Source organism: Aspergillus aculeatinus (genome assembly GCF_003184765.1).
Source record: "Aspergillus aculeatinus CBS 121060 unplaced genomic scaffold BO66scaffold_83, whole genome shotgun sequence".
Taxonomy (NCBI): Eukaryota; Fungi; Ascomycota; class Eurotiomycetes; order Eurotiales; family Aspergillaceae; genus Aspergillus; species Aspergillus aculeatinus.
The window spans coordinates 36,975-58,499 of record NW_020291552.1 but is presented as its reverse complement, the minus strand read 5'-3'; the positions used below and the strand labels follow the sequence as shown (position 1 = coordinate 58,499).

Sequence of the window (21,525 nt, the reverse complement as noted above, 5' to 3'; positions counted from 1 at the left end):
GGTCGGTGACTTGACTTTACCTGTAACTATACGAAGAATTCCCACACCTCCTTTTTTTCCGCGCTGCTTGCTGGCTGCCTTGTCCACCAAACCTCTTGTTCGTTCGCCCAGTGCAAGGTCCTTGCATGCCACGTGCCATAGCTTTTCTCATTATTCCAATGTTGACTTGAGGGTCAATATGGACAGAATTGACCTTCCCAGCAGCAAACAACCGTTGTTTGCCGGGGCAACCAAACCACCCAACAGTCAGGGCAGGAGCACCGTCCGCCCCCACGCGGGATCAACCTTATCCTAAGGCATGAACAGCTTCTTACTATGTATATAGTATGCACTATACTATTGTCTATACTGATGCTCGATCTATCTATAGCACCTAGTTTTGTAGTGCAGGACTATCCTTAATGCAACGCTATATTTTTCCCAGCTTGTACGGCGCAAGAGCCTACGGCTCACAGCGTCTGACTCAACTGTTTTACACGTGGCCAAAGTGAGAGCAAAGGATATATTCCGAAACAAAAACCAGACCCCGTTAGCAAGACACCAAACAAGACCAAAACACAGATCGTATCGTCCCAAAACGAACTGGTACACGCGTGCAAGTCAGACGGTACATAGTCTAGCTGTGAAAAGTGTAGTAAATGGAAAATGCTCATAGGTCGGCCGGGTCCGAGGGCAGCAACACCTGCATATCCGCGCCCGCAGCCGCATCCTCCTCGGGCTCATCGGTGAGAATCCCAATGCCACTGTCCAGACGCTTACGGTGCTCGCCCCGTCCAGCCTCCACATCGATAAATCTGGTCATGCTGACTGGTGTGATAGGCTCGCTGCCCAGTGTGGTACTTTCCGACTGCAGTTCATCAGACCGAAGCTCCCAGTTGGCGGCTCGGACCTTGGCCTTGCGACGTTCGTTGCTGACGGTTTCTTTCATTCGAGCAAATGAGCGTGCTTGCTCCGCAGCCCATGTCTCCAGAAGATTGTCCCTAGCTTCGGTCTCAAGCCGCAGCTGGTGCTCCAAGCCCACGTTGCTCCGCCGTAGACTATCGATCTCTGACTTGGCACCCGCGAGTGATGTGTTGAGCTCTGCAACGACAACGTTGAGGGTACCGATTTCCTTCTCACATTGTTCAAGTTGCTCAGCCGCTTCCTGTTCGAGACTTTCGATTGCCTTCTGACGCTCCAACTCCAGTTCCTCCACTCTGACGCTCAGTTGGCACGATCGAGCACGGTTTTGTTCAACAGTGTCTTCCAATTCGCGGATGCGGGCCTCACGCTCTGCAACTGTGCCCTCAGCGACGCGACGCGCATTTTCTTGTTCTGTGACTTGTAGTTGAAGCTTCGACACCTGCTGACTGTAAATGTCGCTGTTCGTGACTTTATCTGATTCTAACTCTGTGACAAGTGTTTCTAGGCTCCTGATCTCCTCGCGATACCTGTTAAGCGCGGCATTGAGTCTGTCAATACCTACAGCCTGCTCCTCTCCTTCTTTTTCTAGCTCCTGCATCCTCATCCGTGTATGGAGCATGTCGCTAGCAGAGCCGGCAATAGACTCTTCAAGACCGCTGATCTTCTTGCTCGCTTCTTCGTAACGAGCCAGGAGGTTATCAAATTGAACACGAAGGGCTCTTTCCCTATCACTAGAGCCCAAAGCCCTTGCGCGCTCATCTCCTAAGCTTTTGATCAGGATCTCAATCCGTTTGACCAAAGCACTAAGAGTTGCGCAGCCGTCATTCAAGCCTATATTCGGGGTCTCTCCAGGAATCGCTCGTTCAAGACGCAAGCGTGCGGAGCGGAACTGATCGCGCATGTCTGCGATGATCTCTTCGGCGTGTATTCCGGGAAATCCCAGTTCTGACAACTCCTCTTTGATAGAATTCAATGACTGCGTGGCATCCGAAGCTCGACCAAGGGTCTCAGCCAGACTTGGTATCAGTTGATCTACGAAGTCTGGCGGTGGGGAAGTTCGATGAAGATGAGGCTCAAGCGTAGTTCCACCAAAGGACGCAATGCGAAAGCGGCATGCTTCGAAGAGGGCGCGTTTCTCTCTCCTAGCAGTTTCAAGGTCTGCGAAGAGGGCATTGATTTCTGCCTCTGAGTCATGGTCAGGAAGGGACAATTGAGTTTCCGCATCCGCATTCGGGCTCCCGCTTCGCAAGAGTTCACAACCATCTATGCCAAAGCGTGGAGTTTTCCATAGAGATCTGAGATCAGGTGAGTCCGAGATAAGCATCGTTTCTCCGTCAAATCCGCTTTCATTGACGATGATTGTGTCGTTCTCGGTGTTGGCCACACTGGAGCTGTCTACGAGATCATCTCTGGAAAAAGATAGTTCCTGCCTCATTCGATGATTTTCGGACTCCAGACGCTCGGCTAGTGACTGAGGGGAATCGTATGAGGGTTCGTCAGCCGGTTCCAGCGATGCGCCTGTGGGCAGGCGCTCGATTCGCTTGACCGAATCCAGCTCTTGCTTCAAAGAATCACGTTCCCGCAGCAATGTCTGCAAGGTTCGCTCATAACGTGCTGCGTCCCTCTTCTCGCGCTCCAACTGGTTGATCTCATCACTCAAACCAACCCGCCGGATTCTTCGTTGCGTCCGCGAGTCCAGAAGCTGTCGAAGTGGCGTAAATTGAAACACCTGTTCCACGCCGGCTGACGAAGAGGAGGCCGGGGAAGGCGACTGAAAGCGGGTCTTCCGGAGTGGCGTGGAATGGCGTCGCGAGCGGCGACTTGGAGAGCTAGCCAAAGGATCTATATCCGCCCGTTCTTCAAAGGAGGTGCGTAGCATGGCGGGCGTGAGCCCAGTCCCATAGTCGGAGCCGTCGTGTAGCTGAGGGCCTGGATCGGAGAAGCGGACCTTCTTCCTAGGCTGTCGCCGACTCTTGGAAGGAGTAGCGGTGGCATAAGCGCTATTGGACTGACGAGTTGTTCGTTGAGTGGACGCTGAGAGTTGAGGCTCTGGACCGGAGACAGAACCGACCCGGCGTTTGCGCCCGGACTGCTGTCTTGTTTCAACGACCATTGCGTATTGGCCCGGCGGGGTACAGTACAGTACACGCTTAGGTCGTACAACAAAGGAAGATCAGTGATATAGATATAGTATCTACCGGTAGGTTCCGCTCGGACAGAATAATGATAGAAACGTGTTGCAACCCGAATGAAAGTGCAGTGGTGCAGTTGAGTGCATGAAAGGCGATATAGGCGATATATTACCGAGCAACGAAGGCAACAGAGCGCGACAAAGTATGGAACCGCAACCTGGAGGCAACAGGGGCCACCTGGCAGAGTATATTTTGATATGATTTTTCCACATTCGGCAAGGGGTCGATCGTGCCGAGGGCGAGGGCGTGCCTTCCTTACGCGTGATGGACCCAGGGCCATGTCTCAATTGGGAAAGCGTAAACAACATCCCGAGCTGGGCTTAGCCTGGAGCCTGGAGCCTGGGGGCCTCCCGGGGATGCCTTGCGCCCATCAGGTGACTATCTCTGTGCCTGGCGATGGAGGCGGTATTGGGGTTGTGTGTGTGTATGACATGTGAAAGGTTCACAATGACCGCAAGCTACGGGGTACTGACTTAGCTAACGTTATCACTTCTGCGTCATCAGCTCAGCTCCATTGATGGATGATTACAGTGGATCAACCATAGTTCGGGCACTTATCAGTCCTAAGCCTGAGGACAAAGGCCTCCCTCCCCCTGTCAGATTACACACACCACCGCTGCAGTGCGGTAGTTGCTATCTTATCGCTCCCAGGGAACGAAATTTGGCTCTGCACATCACTCACTTTCTCTGGCCAGAGTAAATGACCGTCGTTCCCCAACTTCATCCCAAACATCCTAACATTTGGGTTCGTTTCCATGCGAGACACTGCAGGCTACCAATTGATCAAGCTCCCTTACTTGTCCTGACTCAAATGTTCCAAATGTCCTGGTAACAGCGTTGCACGGTCTCTGCTGCGTGGATGATGAGGTGATGCGGGCCTGCTGCGGGTGATGTCATGCGATCTGACTCTCCTCTCGCCAGTCGAAGAAGCAACAATCCCTAACACTAACTTAAAACATGCAGATCGCCTTTGTCTAGATATCCCTTCTCTTTCCCGGCACCCTCTGCGAGCTGTCATTTCTGAAGTTGACTGCGCCCTCGACACAAGCTCCACAGTCCTTCTCCACGCCCAAGCCACTGCGATGGCCACTGCGTCAGCCAGTTGGTATTCGAGCCAGACTGCTTTGGGCGAACCACGACAGACTTCAACAGAGCAGAAAAACGGGCTCCAGTCCTCCATAGCCGACCTTACCTCCGAGACTGAAGACATCATGGAAGGTCCCATCCTAAAGCTCCCTCCAGAACTAGTCCAGCAGATTCTGGCTTATCTGTCAGCCCAAGAGCTTGCCCGTGTAGCCGTTACCTGTCGCTCTCTCGCGGATCACGTCAATAACGAGCTGCTGTGGTTGAATCTGATCAACTCTTACTTACCCGAGCCTATTCATGACCCTGGCCTTTTCGACTCCTTCCGTAGCCTCTACATTGCCCACCATCCCTGCTGGTTTATTCCTAAGCACAAAGTCTGGTTCTCCGACACAGAACACACAGGAAATCTGATTCTGGCGCGGTATGATCATCGACGCGGGGTGATCGAGGCATACCGGGTCATCGCAGAGCGGCGCTCTCACCAATTTCAAATATGGGACTGGAACCCCGATGTTATCATACAAAGCTTTGATCCGAGGGTCAGTCTATGGTTGGACGACCCTGTCCTTTTGTTGAAGCCCCAGCGCGAGGGGCGGTCACGCTATCTGCAGGGAGAGATTCGCATGCCCATGGCTCTTGAGATGCAGCATGTCTTCAATGCCTTTTCACCCTGCTCAAAATATCTGCCTCCAGACCTCGATGGCAGTAAGCAGTGGCCACCACCAACCATCCCGAGCAATCATCGAGTCTATCGGGATGTCGAGCAACAGCTACCAGAGTGGGAGCGCAATCCTCGACAGCTAGAGGAGATGTCAGAGTATGGTTTCCGGATCCGAAGGTGGGCGCATTTTCGTCTGGGGGTTCCCATATTCGCCGCAGGTCGGAATGAGACCCTCTCGACATTTGCCACGCTCGACCCTGCAGTGTACACGCCAACACCGCGCAGGCCATACCAAGGCATTTGGGTTGGCGATTATTCAGCCCACGGCTGCGAATTTCTGCTTGTGCTGCAACGCGACCGCGATGGATCGCTCGCGGCGGCCGAGCCGACTGATGGCGAAGCGACGCTACAGGGAAGCCTCGAGGCTATCAAGCTGACCGGTGACCCAAACGTACCACGAGGGGAGATCTCCTTTGCAGCGGATGACATCGGCCCTGGCGGCCTGGTGCGGATTGCTGACGAGGACCTTTTCCAAGGAGCACGAATTGTGCGCAGCCGAGGCCATGTGGCGGGCCTTGGCTTCCGTGATGGTAAGAACTATCGTTCCGAATCAAGTGTTTGTCTACTCTGACCCGAGTTTCTAGATACTTTTATCTCGTCTCAACTGATCCTGCTCTCAACGGACTGTGTGGCTCACTACTGGGAAACAATGGGCCACATATCTTACTACCGCCGACTCGATGTTGGTGCACTACTCCAGACGTGAGGCCGAGTTGTTCCAAACATTACGTATGGGCGCATCATGTCATTTATCTACTCTTCTCCATTCTTGAAACCTACCCAGTACATTGCTTTGGTGTCTTACATTGAAGCACGTTAGCGCTTCAACAACGGACGTGGGCCAGAGCTCAGCATCGTGGCGGAGTGACCATTCCCTCCATGGCAGAGCAACCATTGGCTCTTGGGATGAGTGGCTCAAGTCTCAGTGATGTCGCTTGCATTCTCAGCCCAGCCACTCTGCGAAGGATGACTGTAGTCGAGATATGCATCGGTTGTGGCGGATAAACCAGGCGTGGTACGATAACTGTTTGCTATCGACATGAGTTTATGTACATTGGTAATATCAAGGAGAGCGCCAGTGTCAGGTACACGAGTGAAGAGACGACTCAAGGTGCACAGATAATGAAGGATATTCCTAACGCCATGATTTGCTGTTGCAACACCAACCGAGCGGGATCCCCGCCGTACGATCACCATGCATATAAGAAACCGACCCGGACGCGTGGAGGATCACCCGGGCTTGACGGGGAAGAAGAGGGAGGGGGTGGGGAGTTCTTTCCTCTATCCTGCCGACCATAACCGAAACAGGCATGTAAACGGGCGCTGCAGCCGATTTCGACATCGAATTTCCGTTCCAAGTTCATCGACCCTGCCACTTCATTCACGTTGAGACAGGAGAGAAAGAGGGGGGCAGCCGACTCAGCCGCCGACGATAATCAACAACCCTCTACCGTCTCCGCTCAAACCAGCTGGTCGACCCGAGGACCGCCACGGACTGGTCCATCACCCACTCGCCGACGCCGAGGTATTTGTCGATCCAATGCTTGAAGTCCTTATTATCGGTGATTTTGTCGGTTTCGAGACTGGGGCTGTGAAGGACCCCCACGCACAACCCGGGACAGGGGCAGGCGTGAGGAAGATGAGTTAGTGTGATGAACGAGGTCGAATACAACCCAGCCTCAATCCTCGGAGGTTGAGGTTTGCACATGCGCGGGAAGCGGGAGGGGGTTTATTACGTTAATCCAGTCGACCGCTTGATGCCGGCCAGAAAGGCGGAGACTAGCGAAGGGCGGGTTAGCATCACTGGTGGTTCGCTTCGCATCCGAACTTCTGCCTCCTGCTTACGATGGCTGGGGCACGATAAGAGAATGAGAAAGAGAAACGTACTGAGTACCGCATCAAAAGCGTAATGACTGAGACGACCCAACTAGTAGCCCCGACCAACCGGTCATAAATCAGTATACACCTATCTCCCCGGTTCGCATATGCTACCCCCCGCTTCAGATTCCTGGCGAGTAAAAAGATAAACCCACCATCTTGAAGTATGCGTGCGTGCGCGCGTGGTATGGTACGATCGAAGTAGCGGCTAGATAGATCGACAATCGACAATCGACAACCCGGGAGAGAGAGGGGAAGGAAGACACTGGATATCTGCGCCGTTAGCTGCACTGTCTCTTTCTCTCTCTCGCTCTCAGCCAAACAATACCCGAATCCACTCACAGTACTAAGAAACGTGGGCTGAAAACTCAGGCGCTGCCTGTAGGCTATGCGATCGGGTAAGTTCAAAGTGGACGGTCCTGCTCGGAGCGGAGAAATGAGGAGTTGAAGTGGGAAGATGGTGGAGAAAGGGAACTGCAGACTGCAGTGGACGGGCTCACGTGCTTCGAGGGCACATGACGTGGGCGAGTGATTTGTCCAGACTGTTGGTGGTTTAGGCACCGGTGGAAAGGCGGTGAGGAATCGGAGGCTGGTTCACACTTCACCTACTAGTACTACTGGCACTGTTGGTGGCTGGGAGATGGGTGGGTGACTGATGGCTATGGCTGAGGGAGGGAGAGGGAGGGGTTGTTGTGGCTGTGTCGCTCGCTTTTGTTGGTGGGAGGGGCTGCAGAGCGGGTGGGGGTTTGAAGTGAGGTATCTTGATGTGTGGATGTGAAGTTTGAATTCAAGATGCTGTCCATTGTCTTTGGGCTGCTTTTGATTGAGGCGCTAGGTATTGTGCTTTGCTGTATATTGCAGGAGTCTTGTAGACCATACTTTGTACGGTGTCTCTTGTCTGAGAGATTGGGAAAGTTCGAGTAGGTCTAATGGAGAAGCTGCACTTATGCACTACATCAACAGTGAAGAGGAAGACAGCTGGGTATACTACCGTAAGAACTGCCCGCCGAAGACAAGCGCTGAAAGCAAGACATGGTCGGCGACATTAGCGATCCTCAAGTGAGGACCTAGGGGGTTGCGTTGAACCAGATATATGCGTCTACAATCGATGATAGAACGCAATACAGCCCATAAGAGGGTACATCGCTCTTACCTCCACAAGACACTCCATAGCAAGCGACAAGCCACGAATACATGAACCAGACACCAAGACTACTACAGTGCTAGTTAAGTAATCTAGACAGTAGAAAATAAGACGCAAAAGCCCACCTCCATCTCAAGGACACCAAGCGGAATCAACAACCACCTATCTTTGAGTCCAGATTCAACCGCAAGCAAATACACCCAACCTGTGTGGACCGGAGTAACTGCCGTGCGTGCCGGCCAGGCAAGAAACTCCGCGCACCGGGGCTTAAAGTCTTAAAGTCTCTGCACGGAGAAAGCCAAGTGCGGGCCGCCGCGGAGAGTATGCCGCAAAGTGCCTGAGGCAGTGGCGGCCTGGTCTCTGAGGCAACACAGGTACAATGGGTTCACCGGGAGTCCCGAGTCGGCATGGAACCGAAGCCTGGGCTCTCGCTATCAAGACATCGGAGATGCCTGGTTGGCGAGGTTCCTTCTGGCCAATCGGAGGTGGATGAGTATAGATGATGTTGAGGACGGAAGTGCAGTACAGCTAGCGATACACAGTACGGATACCTAGTATACATAAGTATGATAAAAGAGTGAAGTAGTGATGATCGGATGTGCATGGTTGGCTTGCGTAAAGGGAGACGAGACACCACTAACTAAACGACACATGTAGATTGATGCTGCTCTTGGTCGCCCGAGAGTGTGCGTGACGGAGGTCTCCGATCATCAGTTCCCGGAATGGGAGTGTCACACACACGAAATCTGTTTGCATGCCATCGGACACGACCATGTTTTCAAATTGGACTGATTGTGATGAGTGAGTACTGTGCTGAGGCATATTGTTCAGCCCTACGGGTTGGTCTCATCCACTTCGGCTCCATGTTCCCAGCAAAAAGATGAGAGATTCGTCCTCTGCGGCACCTGATTGATCGAGGTGATGGGTATGGTGGGGATGGAGTCTCCTCCAGTGGTTTTGTCATGTGGTCCATGATCCATCGGGGCAAGCTGGTTCTGGACGGAAAGCAGCAAGTGACAATTGTTGGCGATAGACTAGGAGGATACTACGGAGTTGATAGGGCAAATATCAGCGATCATGGATCCCTCCTCAACATGGAACCGAATTGGGAGAGTCGCCAGGGAGGTGTGCCTGAGGATTTCGCTCCGGTTGGCGGCGGGGTTCTAGTACAAATTTAAATACCTAGTACTGGATGTACACTGTAGCTGGCAGACTGGATTTGGATGGTCAAGCAGAGGATGATCCTTTTTTTTTTGATGAGAATTACATGTGTACTCGTGGGCCGTAGATAAGTTAGAGTTGCCATAAAACAACAACAACAACCAAAGCCATTAATAATAGCAATGAGCTCAGTTACGTAGAAACGAAGGGGGGCGTGGGCAACTGGAGGACCAGCTAGTCTACCCGTGGGGAACCGACCGAGAAGCTGAAAAGGGAGCTGGTAAAAACGGCTGCCAACATTTTTCCAGACCGAAGAAGAACGGACCACTCATCCTCACCCACCCACACCCCTCTTGACCTGCTCTGCTCTGCTCCAGTCTAGTCGGTCGCTCACTCACCGGATCCGCCGCTGTTCATCTTTTCTTTCCTATCTTTCCTCCCACCCCCCCCCACTCTCTCTCTCTCTCCCTCTCTTCTTCCCCTTCTGCTTCTTCTCTTCCTCTTCTTCTCTTCCTTTCTCTCCAAACCTCTCCTCCCTCTCCAATTTCACTCACCTCTTCTGATACTTTTTTTCTATCCGGTTCAGTAGAGACACCTTATTCAAAATGGCCGCCAGTTCCTCTCTCGACCATCTGAGCAACCGTATGAAGCTGGAGTGGCACTCCAAGCTCAACACGGAGATGGTCCCCTCCAAGAACTTCCGCCGCACCTCCATCATCGGAACCATCGGTACGCTCATCTCCCAGGCGCATTGCATTGATTGTCTTGCCGTAGAGCTTCAGCAACCATGATTTCGTCGGTTACTGACATTGCCTCGCTTCTAGGTCCCAAGACCAACTCCGCCGAGAAGATCAATATGCTCCGCAGAGGTACGTTGGATAGTATTCGACTTGGGGATCTCCTGAGAATTAACCTGTGATCCAGCTGGTCTTAACGTTGTTCGCATGAACTTCTCCCACGGTTCTTACGAGGTGAGTACTTGGTCTGCAGCCACCGCTCGGCCCTGATGCTGATTTTGACAGTACCACCAATCCGTTATCGACAACGCCCGCGAGGCTGCTCGCACCCAGGAGGGCCGGCCTCTGGCTATTGCTCTCGATACCGTAAGTGCTTCTAACCAGGCTTCACGATCAACGCATCTGACCCGACCGTAGAAAGGACCTGAGATCCGTACCGGAAACACCGTCGGCGACGCCGATATCCCCATCAAGGCTGGCCACGAGCTGAACATCACCACTGATGAGCAATATGCTACTGCCAGTGATGACAAGAACATGTAAGTTATTCCGCCGTGGGGATCTTCCGCGAGTCATCACCACGTCATTCGTGGGCGCACTCGAGTCAACGGAGACTGATCTGCATCCCCGTAGGTACCTTGACTACAAGAACATCACCAAGGTGATTGCTCCCGGCAAGCTCATCTACGTCGATGACGGTATCCTGTCTTTCGAGGTTCTGGAGGTCGTCGACGACAAGACCCTGCGCGTCAAGTGCTTGAACAACGGCAACATCTCCTCCCGCAAGGGTGTCAACTTGCCCGGCACTGATGTCGACCTTCCCGCTCTGTCCGAGAAGGATATTGCCGACTTGAAGTTCGGTGTCAAGAACGACGTCGACATGGTCTTCGCTTCCTTCATCCGCCGCGGCAGCGACATCCGTCAGATCCGTGAGGTCCTCGGCGAGGAGGGCAAGGAGATCCAGATCATTGCCAAGATTGAGAACCAGCAGGGTGTCAACAACTTCGACGAGATTCTCGAGGAGACCGACGGTGTCATGGTTGCCCGTGGTGACCTTGGTATCGAGATCCCCGCCCCCAAGGTGTTCATCGCCCAAAAGATGATGATTGCCAAGTGTAACATCAAGGGTAAGCCCGTCATCTGCGCTACCCAGATGCTCGAGTCCATGACCTACAACCCCCGCCCCACTCGTGCTGAGGTGTCCGATGTTGCCAACGCCGTTCTCGACGGTGCCGACTGTGTCATGTTGTCTGGTGAGACCGCCAAGGGTTCCTACCCCGCTGAGGCCGTCAAGATGATGTCCGAGACCTGCTTGCTCGCCGAAGTTGCCATCCCCCACTTCAACGTCTTCGATGAGCTCCGTAACCTTGCTCCCCGCCCCACCGACACTGTCGAGTCCATCGCCATGGCCGCCGTCAGCGCCAGTCTGGAACTTAACGCTGGTGCCATCGTGGTCCTGACCACTAGGTAAGTGTCGCGCCTCTGTTGGATCGAATAATGTGCTGACATGCGATGTAGCGGCCAAACCGCTCGTTATGTCTCCAAGTACCGCCCTGTCTGCCCCATCATCATGGTCTCCCGCAACGCCAAGGCCTCTCGGGTAAGTCCATGTGTTCTGTGTGACAATCATGTGATTTGTGCTGACTCGATCCATCGCAGTACTCCCACCTGTACCGTGGTGTCTGGCCCTTCCTCTTCCCCGAAAAGAAGCCCGACTTCAACGTCAAGATCTGGCAGGAGGATGTTGACCGCCGTCTCAAGTGGGGTATCAACCACGGTCTCAAGCTCGGCATCATCAACAAGGGCGACAACATCGTCTGTGTCCAGGGCTGGCGCGGTGGCCAGGGCCACACCAACACCGTCCGTGTGGTCCCTGCTGAGGAGAACCTTGGCCTGTCCGAGTAAATTCTCGATCCCAGGATACCGGCACTCGACCGGTGGATGATGCGATGAACGACAACGATTGGATATTAACGCGCCAAGGGTGTTGTGCCTCTGGATATATCGTAGCACACGGTCTTCTCTCATTTTCAAACGCGACGATGACGGACGACGGAAGACCCCGAGTAGTGGACACCCGACCGCGAGTGTCCACTGGGTCGGGGTTCGTTTCATGAGTCGGGGCGAGGTATGACCGAGCCGCACCTGGAGTGCGTGTCGGTTTTTGCTAGACGTCTATTCTTCTTTTGCTCCCCGCCCGCGCGCACTGGAGTGGGAACCAGACTGGAGGTATCAGTTGTAATCTGCCTGCCATCTCTTTTGACCAGATCGAAATCTTAGCCAGTTCATATTCGGGTGGTATTTTTTCGCTTTGCTCCAGATGCTGCGCTCCCCAAAAAGCTAGAATTAATGAATTCCTTCTTGCACATGTCAATAATTGATCTGCTTTGATGCATTCTTCTTTCCTTGTAGTGGATCTAGCTGCATCTGTGTTAGTATCCAAGCTGGTCGTATCCAACCTGGCTCTGGGTTAGTACTCAGCAAGGGCGAGCAAGCACGCTCGCCGCATCTCACGCCAGCTTCTAAGGTTATAACCCGAAGCGTTGCGAAGAGTGCGAACAGTGTGAAGAGTGGAAATACCGCAGGAGGGTAGCAGTTGCAAGTTAAGAAAAGAAAAACGAACTTGCGGGGAGCACAAGAGGGAAAGGAAGGAGCGAGAGCTGGGGGAGGGGGGGAGGGGTCTGTTTAATTATGGAAAACCGATTACCCCGAAAGACCGAGGCTCACTTCTCCCACTTGCATCTATCCTCAGCTCCCAAGGAAACATTCGGGATGTTGATTAGTATGAGTCTGAGTATACATACGGGTGGTGGTGTACGCGCCCCGGGGACATGCAAACACACATCCCATACCCAGAAATTCCAGCAGCAAAACGAGGTGAACGAGACAACAGGGAGAAAGAACTGAAGAACTTAAAGAAAGATGTAATGCGAGCAAATTGCACCAGAAAAGAAAAAACAGAAAAAGTTCCCCTTGCATGTGGGTGGTGGAGGGGCAAATCAAATTCCCGCGTCGATGCATCCCGAGTTTTCCCGGGATCAGCCGGTAAAAGGCGCCTGCGCACCGTTGGAGAAGTCGGGAGAACGGAAGTTTTGGTTGCGCTCACGGTAGGTTTTGCTGCTGGCCCGGCCCGGGGCCCGGTTGGGGTTGGGGCTGGAGCGAACTACCTTACCTACTAATTACTAGATCACCGGTGAAGGGATTCTTCAGTCTTCTTGTTATGGCACAGGACGTGGATTTAGGATACTATGTTAATTCTATGGTAGATAGTGGTGTTTCATTCAATGATCATGATCATGCCCAAGTTGGTCGCTGGCTAATCTATCAAGTTCCATTATTACATTAAGGAGAGGGACCGAGTGAAGTCGCCCGCTTGGGGCGAGCTCGGTTTATATGCAAATGCAAACAAAGCCGCTTCGTGTTTTCCATGCTCAGTCGCTCACATATCATAGCAAATCGAATCAAAAAGTAGGTCAATGCGGAAAGAAGGCAGTAAGTAACGAAGAAGGAACGTCGGTTCTTTTATACATCACTTCGTGTCGTATCGTCGTGTCCGTTATGTATGCATGCTGGTGGTAATGTTCACATAGAAGGTGATGCGCAAATAGATAAATGTTGCCGTTCTTAGGAGGCTGGCAGATCGGTTCAGTGTTGCGTTTCGTCAGCGGTCTCACCGTCGACGACTGAGTGACTGGCCTGGTTCGGATAGTGCTCGACCGGAGCGTATCTGAAGGCCTGGGGTTGTTGGAATTGGTGCCAGCAACTATTAAGCAGTTAGCATCGTCGCGAGCATGATTCCAGTGAACAGTGGCCTACCTGGGTGCTTGAAGTACATAGCGGGCCATCGCCTCCCTGAAGCGACTCTTGTACTCCTTGGGACTGGTGACAGTAGGCCGGTTCTTGCCACCGCCGGCAAAGCCACGATCTTTGATCCAGGACTCCAGCTTCTTGTCCCACGTGTAGGTGCGAATGCAATCGATGACTCCGACAACCAGTTCCGACCGATTCTCGTCGATGGCGATCATGAGAGAATAGTCCATCACATTTTGACGACCCAAAAAGAGGGTATCGTTCCAAACGCTTTGGCTAAGCAGCTTCTTCGAATGCTCACGGACAAACAACGGCGTTTCATAGATGAAGTCGACCATGTTCTCGTCGAGAAGCACCTCGTTGCGTTCTCCGGTGCTTTGCACCTTGCGGTTCCTCATCGAGCCCTTGAGGTCGAAGATCCGCGTAGGGACTCGGTCGTAGAACAGGTTCTCCATCAACAGTAAGAACCAATTGAACTCCGTCCCCGTGGCAGGATTCTTGATAATCACTTGGTAGAACCCGAACATCTTGGCGATTGCGGATGGCAATTCGTGGAATAAAGCCTCAGACATGATCTGGAAGTATGCAGGGGCGAACTTCAAGAACGCCTGGGTTTCAATCGGCGACAATGACTTGAGGATGAAACGGTCATCAAGGGTCTTCAGGAACAAAGACTTCGTCTTGCCTCCTTTCGAGTCCCACTTCGCACAACGGGAGAGGGACTCCACGATCCGCTCCGCGACACCGCACTTTCTCCGGAGCGCGTCGAACTGTTCGGCGTAAAAGATTTTACAAAGCATCTTGGCCTGGCCTTCTTGAAATTGATACTTGAGATGCGTGCCGGTAGACCGCAGCAGGGCGTGTTCCACCCTGGTTTCTTCAAAGGCTTCTATGCCCTGTTCTGGGCTTGCGCCCTTCTCCTCTGGTTCCTCAAAGCGTCGCTGAATGGCCGTGAGCTTCTCCTTGTAATCGGACGAGTCTAGCGCGAACGCTATCAGTGAGCTTGGTTCATCCTCACGAACGATAATGTCACAATCAGCGAAGACATGGTCGGACATGGTGAGTGGGTAGTCGAGCGGAGTCCATCCACTGGCAGAGCGCTCGGACCAGAAGTTCGTCAGCATCTTCAAAAGAGTGCTTCTTTCATGTTTCGGGAACTCCTTGAGGTCCATTTGCTCATCTTCAGGAGACCCCTTGATCTCGTCATTCGAATCGGTCCGTTGCAAATCATCGGTTGATGCTCCTCTATCCTCATCACTGTGCGCATCTGCTTCAGCGTCTGACAAGTTGTGCTCCTCATGAGTACCATCCTCGATGCCTGGCTTGGTATCAGGAAGCTCCTGAGAAATGGAGTCTTTCCTGCCATCTTCCAATTCCTTCCCAAGTATGTCTTCACTGTTTCTGCTTGACTGGTCCAGAGGAATGCGCGACAAGAGCTCGTCGCCTTCGCCAGATGGCTCCCGCTCCTCTACTGCTTCCCTGACGTTCTTATAGACTTCGACGATGGGCTTGGAGGAGGCCAGAGGGAAAGCCCGGGAATGCGCTCCTTTAGCGGCACGCTGGGCTCTTTCACGTTGACGTTCCTTTTCGAACTCTCGGCTCAGTTGCTCAAAATGCCTCGCTAGGTTTGAGACCCGCGAGTTTCTCCGATTTGGAATTGAGCGTGGAATGAACGATGGCCCGGGTGTCATCCTCCCGTTCCGCATGGCGTTGAAGCCAAACAATTTCTTGTCTCCGGGCTTGAACTTGGAATCTAAGGGAGGACTGGGCGTACCATCCAGCGGGCTCAACTTTCCCAGCCCAAGCTTCATGCCCCTGATAGGAACACCGTCGTACGCTAGCTCTTTTTGCGGCTGAACTGGTTGTGTTTGAGAGCGGAACAAAGGCGGAGATGCTGACTTCCCACTACGCCGAAGGAGACCTTCGGCCGGTCGTGGAATTGCCGACGGCAAACGGCTCGGAGGAGTGACTTTGGATACGTCTTCGCTCTTCTTCCTTGTGTGAGTGTTTGATTCATCGGGAGGTGGAGTCTCCATCGGTTTCGCATCTGGCGCTGTGGGGATGACCATAGGAGGATGGGTTTCCACCGTCTCCAAAGAGCTTGCCACAGAAGGCATCAAAGCAGACGGTTCAGGCTGAGCCAATGGCGTTGCGAGATCGAGATGTTGGACCTCCTTTTCTGCCGCGAGCTCGGCTTGGGGAGGAGAGAAACGTGTGCTTACGGGGCTAGTTGAGATAGCCGAGGAGTCAATGTCCTCTCTGCTTAAGTCACTTCCCTGGCTGTGAGCAACATCCTTTCTGTTCGAGTGCTCCTCGACAACCGAAACGAGAACGTCCTGAGCCTTCTCGGGGGAAAGGGTCATGCGACGTGCTTGACGGATCTTTTCTGATTCGGGACTCTGTCCGCATTCGGTTTCGGTTGGGGTTGTTGGAGGCTCTTCGTTGGAGGAGATGGAAGTAGCATCCCTATCCAAGAATATTTTCTTGAGTTGCAAAGTTGCTAGACGTCGGATATCTTTCTCCGAAGGGAAGAAATTCTTCTCGAATTCGGCGAAAGCAGTGTCCCATTCAACAACCTTTTCCTGGACCGCTCGAAGGACTTCATTCAGAGGTATGACCTCCCAGTACTGGGAATTGGTGTACTTCTCTTGAAGCTGTTTGACAATCATGGCGCTATCCTCATTTGCCTTTCGATTCAGGTTCTCAATCTCCTTCTTGCAGTCTTCCGCCAATTTTGGAATCACGCTTTCAACGTTGATGCCCTTCAACCTGGCCTTTACCGAGGTCATAAATCTACTGATGCGTTGCTCCATTCTTTGATAGATCTCGTTCCTGAGTTTGAGGTCGTTGTCCACTTTCCAGGTAACCCGAGTCCGAGGAACAATGATCTCAAGCAAATTAATGGTATCGTAGTGAATGCGGATGGCAACATCCTTGAAACCGAAGAAACGGAGATGATCCCGCTGCAAGTCATGAGGGCAAACGCCCGCTCGGGCATGCAAATTCTTGTTCCAGAATGAAAGCTCTAGATATTTCCCGAAGGAATACTTCCAGGTGCTTTCGGACATGGGAAAGACCTGGGTCTCATTGCCGCAGATCTTGCAGCAGCTCCACATCAAAATGGTGTCCTGAAGGCCGCGGAGCTTCGAGGGATATGGCTGGGTGAATATGCTTATCTGGGCCTCGCCGTGAACGTACTGACGGTGGTGCTCGAACATCCTCTTCTCGCAGCCGTTCGCAGTACAAACTGCGTTGGCATGTAGACAGATATCCTCTACATACTGCCCCAGCGTACAATCCGGTTCGAAAATTGCGTCACCGCCATGTTCATTGTAGTATTCCAAGGCGAGAAGATCTGGACCAGAGCACGGAATCGATGTCGTTGTGCAGACAAGGCTGAACAGAACGACGATGTTCTGGTGCGCATAAGGATCGAAAAGACCGACGCTGCCAGCAACATAAGCCTCCCACTGTCGTTTCTGTGTTTGATAATGATGAAGCGCTCGGTCATATTCAGCATCATGAGCTGCGCGCAAAACCTCCTTGACCTTTAGCGGAGCTCCTTGCGGTGCCTCATGAACCATTTCGGGAGTAATGAGGATAAACTTTTGCGCCTTGGCCTTTTCATCTGCGGACAGTCCGGAGTCGGGATCTTGGTCGCGGAGACGCTTCAGGTAGGCCAGTCTGCGCTCCATCTCCCGAGCCCTCGCGAGCAAATAAGGAGGCTCAAATTTGACAAATGGCGAGGCAGACAAGATCTTTGTTTCATGGTCGTGGATGATCTCTTCGTAGTACGTCGGCATGGGAACATCATCTGGTACTTCGCTGGCCTCGCTAGGAGCCACCAATGCTTCTTGCGACGAATTGCTGGATTTCTTCTCGCCAGAGTCTCGGTCAAGTTCGCTTTTCTTGTCGGGCTCGGTATCTGGCAACGACGGCATCTGCGCGAATTCGTCTCGCATCAGACATGTTTCTAGCTTGAGGTTGTAAACAACATATGCCATGAATTCAGTGATCCGTTTGACCTTGGCAAGGACATTTCCGTCTCCTCCCCGCAGGACAATCGTACAGCCGAGTTCTTTTCGGCAGCCTGACAGGTACATGTATGTCTTCTTCCGGCCATTGTACACATAAGTCTTGACGTCGAAGCTGCCACAGTCACTCGTCACAGGTGTGGTCACAAGCTTATCCATCGAAGTTATGATTCGCGTTTGAGTACAGCGAGAAACAGCTTCGAGGACCGACGATTTAACATTGTACGCGGTTGCGATATTGGCTTTGTCCAGCAGTTCGAGAGCCAGGCCAGACACGTTCTTCTCAACAAGGAGCAAGTTTGGTCGGAGAGCAGCAATGCGACTAACAAGATTCTCGAGGAACTCCCGTTCTTGACGAATCACGGGCTCTAAGCTCATAAAGTGCTGTTGATGCCGTGCGTACTCAAGTGGAAACGCGATAATCAAGATTTTAGGTTGCGGGATGCTTCGAGGCATGCTCTTGAGTGCGAGGTTCTTGGTGAAGACGAGACCCGAGACATATGAGGTGTCCCCGGGCCTACCACCTGAGATCTTCTTGAGTTTGATGTAGTGACGAATGTCCATATCATCGCCACCCTGCACATCGGGTACAACCTCATCAGCTGCCTTCAAGAGGATCGGTAGGAGTGCAGTTTCCCACTTTGACGCATTCGGCACCGAAGCATCTTCAAGGAGTTGTTGTAGGAGTCTTCGAACGTGGTGCAGACTAGCCTTGTTCAATTCTACTGGCGGCGCACCTGCTCCCCTCATGGAGGAGCTTCTCGTCATTTTGAACCCACTTGGAGCAATCCCTATGGAAAAGACATGAGCGACATTTGTCGGTTCATGTGGATTGAAGACACTGTCTTTGGATGCTCTCGGGGAGTGACGCTGATGGACACTACTCGCAACGCTCAAATTGCGACGCCGAGAAGCCCGGGGCAAGTTTACGGCTCTCGAGCTACTGAGACTTCCTTCATCACCGTCACGGTAAGAAAAATTCAGATTCGTGGTGCTTCGGTCTCCGAAAGCAGACCGGCCCTTTTTCATCGCGGCGAGTAGCCCGCCAAAGGTGGTTCTCTCGCTTTCACCGCCGCTTTTAGACAAGGATCCTTCGGAGACTGCAGACAATAAGTTGGGCTGTTCATCAGCGCTGGAGGCGTCATCAGAAAGATACTGCGCCAAGTCTGGATCAATGATGTTATCTTTATGGAACGCGGGAAGACGCTGTTCGCGGGTAGAGTCATCTGCATGGCGTCGTTGGAATGGGGCTCTATCATCATGAAACGGTTTAAAGTTGCGAATATATTGCTGACGCGAGTGATGGCGCTTGTGGCCCATAGAATGAGGTCTTCCGCTCAAGGTAGACTTCAAGGATCTCGAGGAGGTAGGCCTAGTCAGTGGCCTGTCAGGACTAATCTCGAGAACGGCGGAGCGGCGGTTGTGCCCTTCGCCTGCACGTCTCGTTGCTGGAATGGCCATAGTGGGAGTCTTCATGACATGTTCGATGGATTGAGAGACTATAGAGGACGTGTCGTCATCATCCGGCGGAATGCGTGAGTATATACTTGCACCAAGCTCAGAAACCCGAGGATTTATCACAATAGGGCTTTGTTCACTATCTGAAAACTCCGAGGAATCATCGTCATGACCATTGATCATAGCCTCACAGGGTTTGCAGACACGAATGGTACCGGGTTGACCGAACCTGTCACCCGGAATGAGAAGTGTACATTTCGAATCAAAGATCTGGCCACAGGTCCGACAATGATGTTTGCGTCGGAAAGTGGAAAATGTTTCTCCACAATGGAAACAATCCTTTGCATTCTCATCTCGCATCCAAAACTCTTTGCTGAGTAGTTTGCTCCTTAGCTGAGACATGACGCCGTCGCCTCCACCGTGAGATCGCCGGCTTCGCCCATCTTGGCTAGAAACTCTTTCAACGGCCGTATTCAACGGCGGTAGTATGGGCGTCCCAGAGGTAGACTCTCCTGTTGAAGCCTGGGATGCCACATAGCCGGGTAAGCGACTGGCGCTCGATATAGAGAGCCTGTCGCCGGGTTTCTGTTTGACAGTAGCCTTCGCTGGTTCTTTTGACTGGGAGCTACCATCAGTCAGAGGCACTGAGACGCTAATGCCCGATGGCAATTTTCCTTCGGCTAGAGATCCTTCGCCGTGGTTGGAGACTTGGCTGACGCTGTTTGTCCTCGATCCAGAGGCCACAGTTGATCTTTCGGGCTTGAAAGAAGCGGCTGAGTTTGACCTCAATCGTTCATGGGGCAACGATATCCCATCTGGACCAAGGTCAACCGACCTCTTAGCCTTACGCAATGGGCCAGGTAAATTGGCTTCTATGTGTCCCTCCGACCTTCTGAAATAATCAGGGGGTTGACTGCCCGTTGTGGAAGATCTGCTAATTTCCGGGCCATCGTAGGCACTAGAATGCGACTTGATCTGCATAAGCGGGGAGTTCGGCAGACGTTGGCTCCAGCCTGACGAGCTTAGAGATGCAGTGTGAGGGCCTTCTTCCTTGTCCGTACCAGCGGAGTCAACTGTCTGCAAACTGTTGGTAGAGAAGTTGGCTGATGCATTACTTGAATGAGGAGGTGGTTCTTTGACAGCGTTGACATGAATTTCCGTGACTGTAGGGTCGACGGCCAATGCACTGCCTGTTGTCTTTGGCAAGGGCGGAACGGGAGATTTCAAAGCCGGTTGTGGCAAGATGGAAGCTTTTGAGGATATACTCGTTGTCTTGGAAGAAACCTTGGAGCTCTTCGCCAGTCCTGAAGGGGGCGGGCCATTTTGGGCGGAGAGGTTTCCAGGCACCGGCGAGTGTAACCTTGACCCTTGAGTTGAACCCGGATGGTACTGCTGCGACTCCGCGACCGAGTCCGGGGCCGATCTGGGGAACGAACGTTCTGACGGAAGCGGGCTTTTGAGGCCAGAGTCTTCGGCCGAGGTGTTGTTCGATGTTTTGCCCACGCCACCAACAATCCCACCCACTGATGTTCGGAACCTAGTATACAGTCCACTCAAACCTCCTTGCAGCTCGCCTGACAAGGTCTTCTCGTCGACGACCGAAGTCGGAGCTGGTGGACTAGTGAAGTCGTTGAAGACGGTGAGGGTATCGGACTGGTAGGCGGCGCTATGAATTTGATCGAGGGTCGCATTTAGGCTTTCGCGTTCAGCCTGTGTCGAGATAGATGCTCGAGAGCCTCGGCGACCCAGAGGAAGAAAGACCGACGATGCGGATGGACTCGACGTCCCCTGGGATCGTTGGGACGCCATCCAAGCTCCGTCACGTCTACACACACGGGGGCGGCACAGAGAAAAGTATCTCCCGCCGGGGGGGGGAGCTTATCGGATCGACCTCACAAGTTTATGAGGAGTAAGGGGTGGCAAACATTCGAAGTATCTTGCTGGGGCGGAGCTGGGTTGCTCGGTGATCGGAGTCTGTGCGGTGAGGATCCATGCATGAAGAGGTCGACTCCACATCATCTGGAGATGTTTATATAACGAGTGGGTTTTCTCGGGAAGAGGGTCGGACAGTCAGATAGTCAGACAGTCAGACAATTCAGTTTCGCGTTCGGTCGAGGGACAAAAGGCAGACAAAAGGCAAAGTTTTGACTTTTTGCTATGACAACGAGGGGGAAAGGTGGAGAAGGCGACTCGGGAGGAAGTTGGAAGATAATTCGGTGATTCATTGAGGAGGGACAAGCAGAAGCCGCAAGGATTGGGACGAAGCCCATGACATGTGCCGCTGCCCAATGACGTGGTTTGTGGCACCGGCACCGGGAGGGGCTGTGGCTGGTGAGGGTACCGTACTCATTACGGAGTAACTGATAAGTATGCGCCACATGGAAGGCGGTCAGACGCGTCA

The 21,525-nt window shown here is 52.8% G+C and overlaps 5 protein-coding genes across 5 annotated transcripts; 2 read left to right on the top strand and 3 right to left on the bottom strand.

Moving 5' to 3' along the window:
• Nucleotides 1-593: 593 nt before the first annotated feature.
• Nucleotides 594-3,221, bottom strand: BO66DRAFT_475866 (uncharacterized protein). Its single transcript, XM_025653283.1, has one exon. The coding sequence runs from the start codon at nt 3,014-3,016 to the stop codon at nt 650-652; it is 2,367 nt and encodes a 788-aa protein (XP_025498155.1). The 5' UTR covers nt 3,017-3,221; the 3' UTR covers nt 594-649.
• A 956-nt stretch (nt 3,222-4,177) lies between these two features.
• BO66DRAFT_336447 (F-box protein) lies at nt 4,178-5,608 on the top strand (the record flags this gene model as incomplete). The annotated part of the gene is made up of 2 exons (XM_025644284.1): nt 4,178-5,432; nt 5,487-5,608. 2 exons carry the CDS (start codon nt 4,178-4,180, stop codon nt 5,606-5,608), a joined length of 1,377 nt encoding a protein of 458 aa, XP_025498154.1.
• A 734-nt stretch (nt 5,609-6,342) lies between these two features.
• Nucleotides 6,343-7,195, bottom strand: BO66DRAFT_361185 (DUF1748 domain-containing protein). The gene is made up of 5 exons (XM_025645027.1): nt 7,123-7,195; nt 6,936-7,045; nt 6,790-6,829; nt 6,639-6,681; nt 6,343-6,491 (listed from the first exon to the last, which is right to left on the bottom strand). Exons 2-5 carry the CDS (start codon nt 6,936-6,938, stop codon nt 6,350-6,352), a joined length of 228 nt encoding a protein of 75 aa, XP_025498153.1. The 5' UTR covers nt 6,939-7,045; nt 7,123-7,195; the 3' UTR covers nt 6,343-6,349.
• Nucleotides 7,196-9,690: 2,495 nt separating this feature from the next.
• BO66DRAFT_336494 (pyruvate kinase CDC19) lies at nt 9,691-11,727 on the top strand (the record flags this gene model as incomplete). The annotated part of the gene is made up of 8 exons (XM_025644287.1): nt 9,691-9,814; nt 9,910-9,954; nt 10,010-10,056; nt 10,108-10,188; nt 10,240-10,361; nt 10,456-11,289; nt 11,341-11,422; nt 11,482-11,727. 8 exons carry the CDS (start codon nt 9,691-9,693, stop codon nt 11,725-11,727), a joined length of 1,581 nt encoding a protein of 526 aa, XP_025498152.1.
• A 1,345-nt stretch (nt 11,728-13,072) lies between these two features.
• Nucleotides 13,073-21,315, bottom strand: BO66DRAFT_475863 (1-phosphatidylinositol-3-phosphate 5-kinase FAB1). The gene is made up of 2 exons (XM_025653282.1): nt 13,639-21,315; nt 13,073-13,585 (listed from the first exon to the last, which is right to left on the bottom strand). Exons 1-2 carry the CDS (start codon nt 20,931-20,933, stop codon nt 13,468-13,470), a joined length of 7,413 nt encoding a protein of 2,470 aa, XP_025498151.1. The 5' UTR covers nt 20,934-21,315; the 3' UTR covers nt 13,073-13,467.
• Between the last annotated feature and the right edge of the window lie 210 nt (nt 21,316-21,525).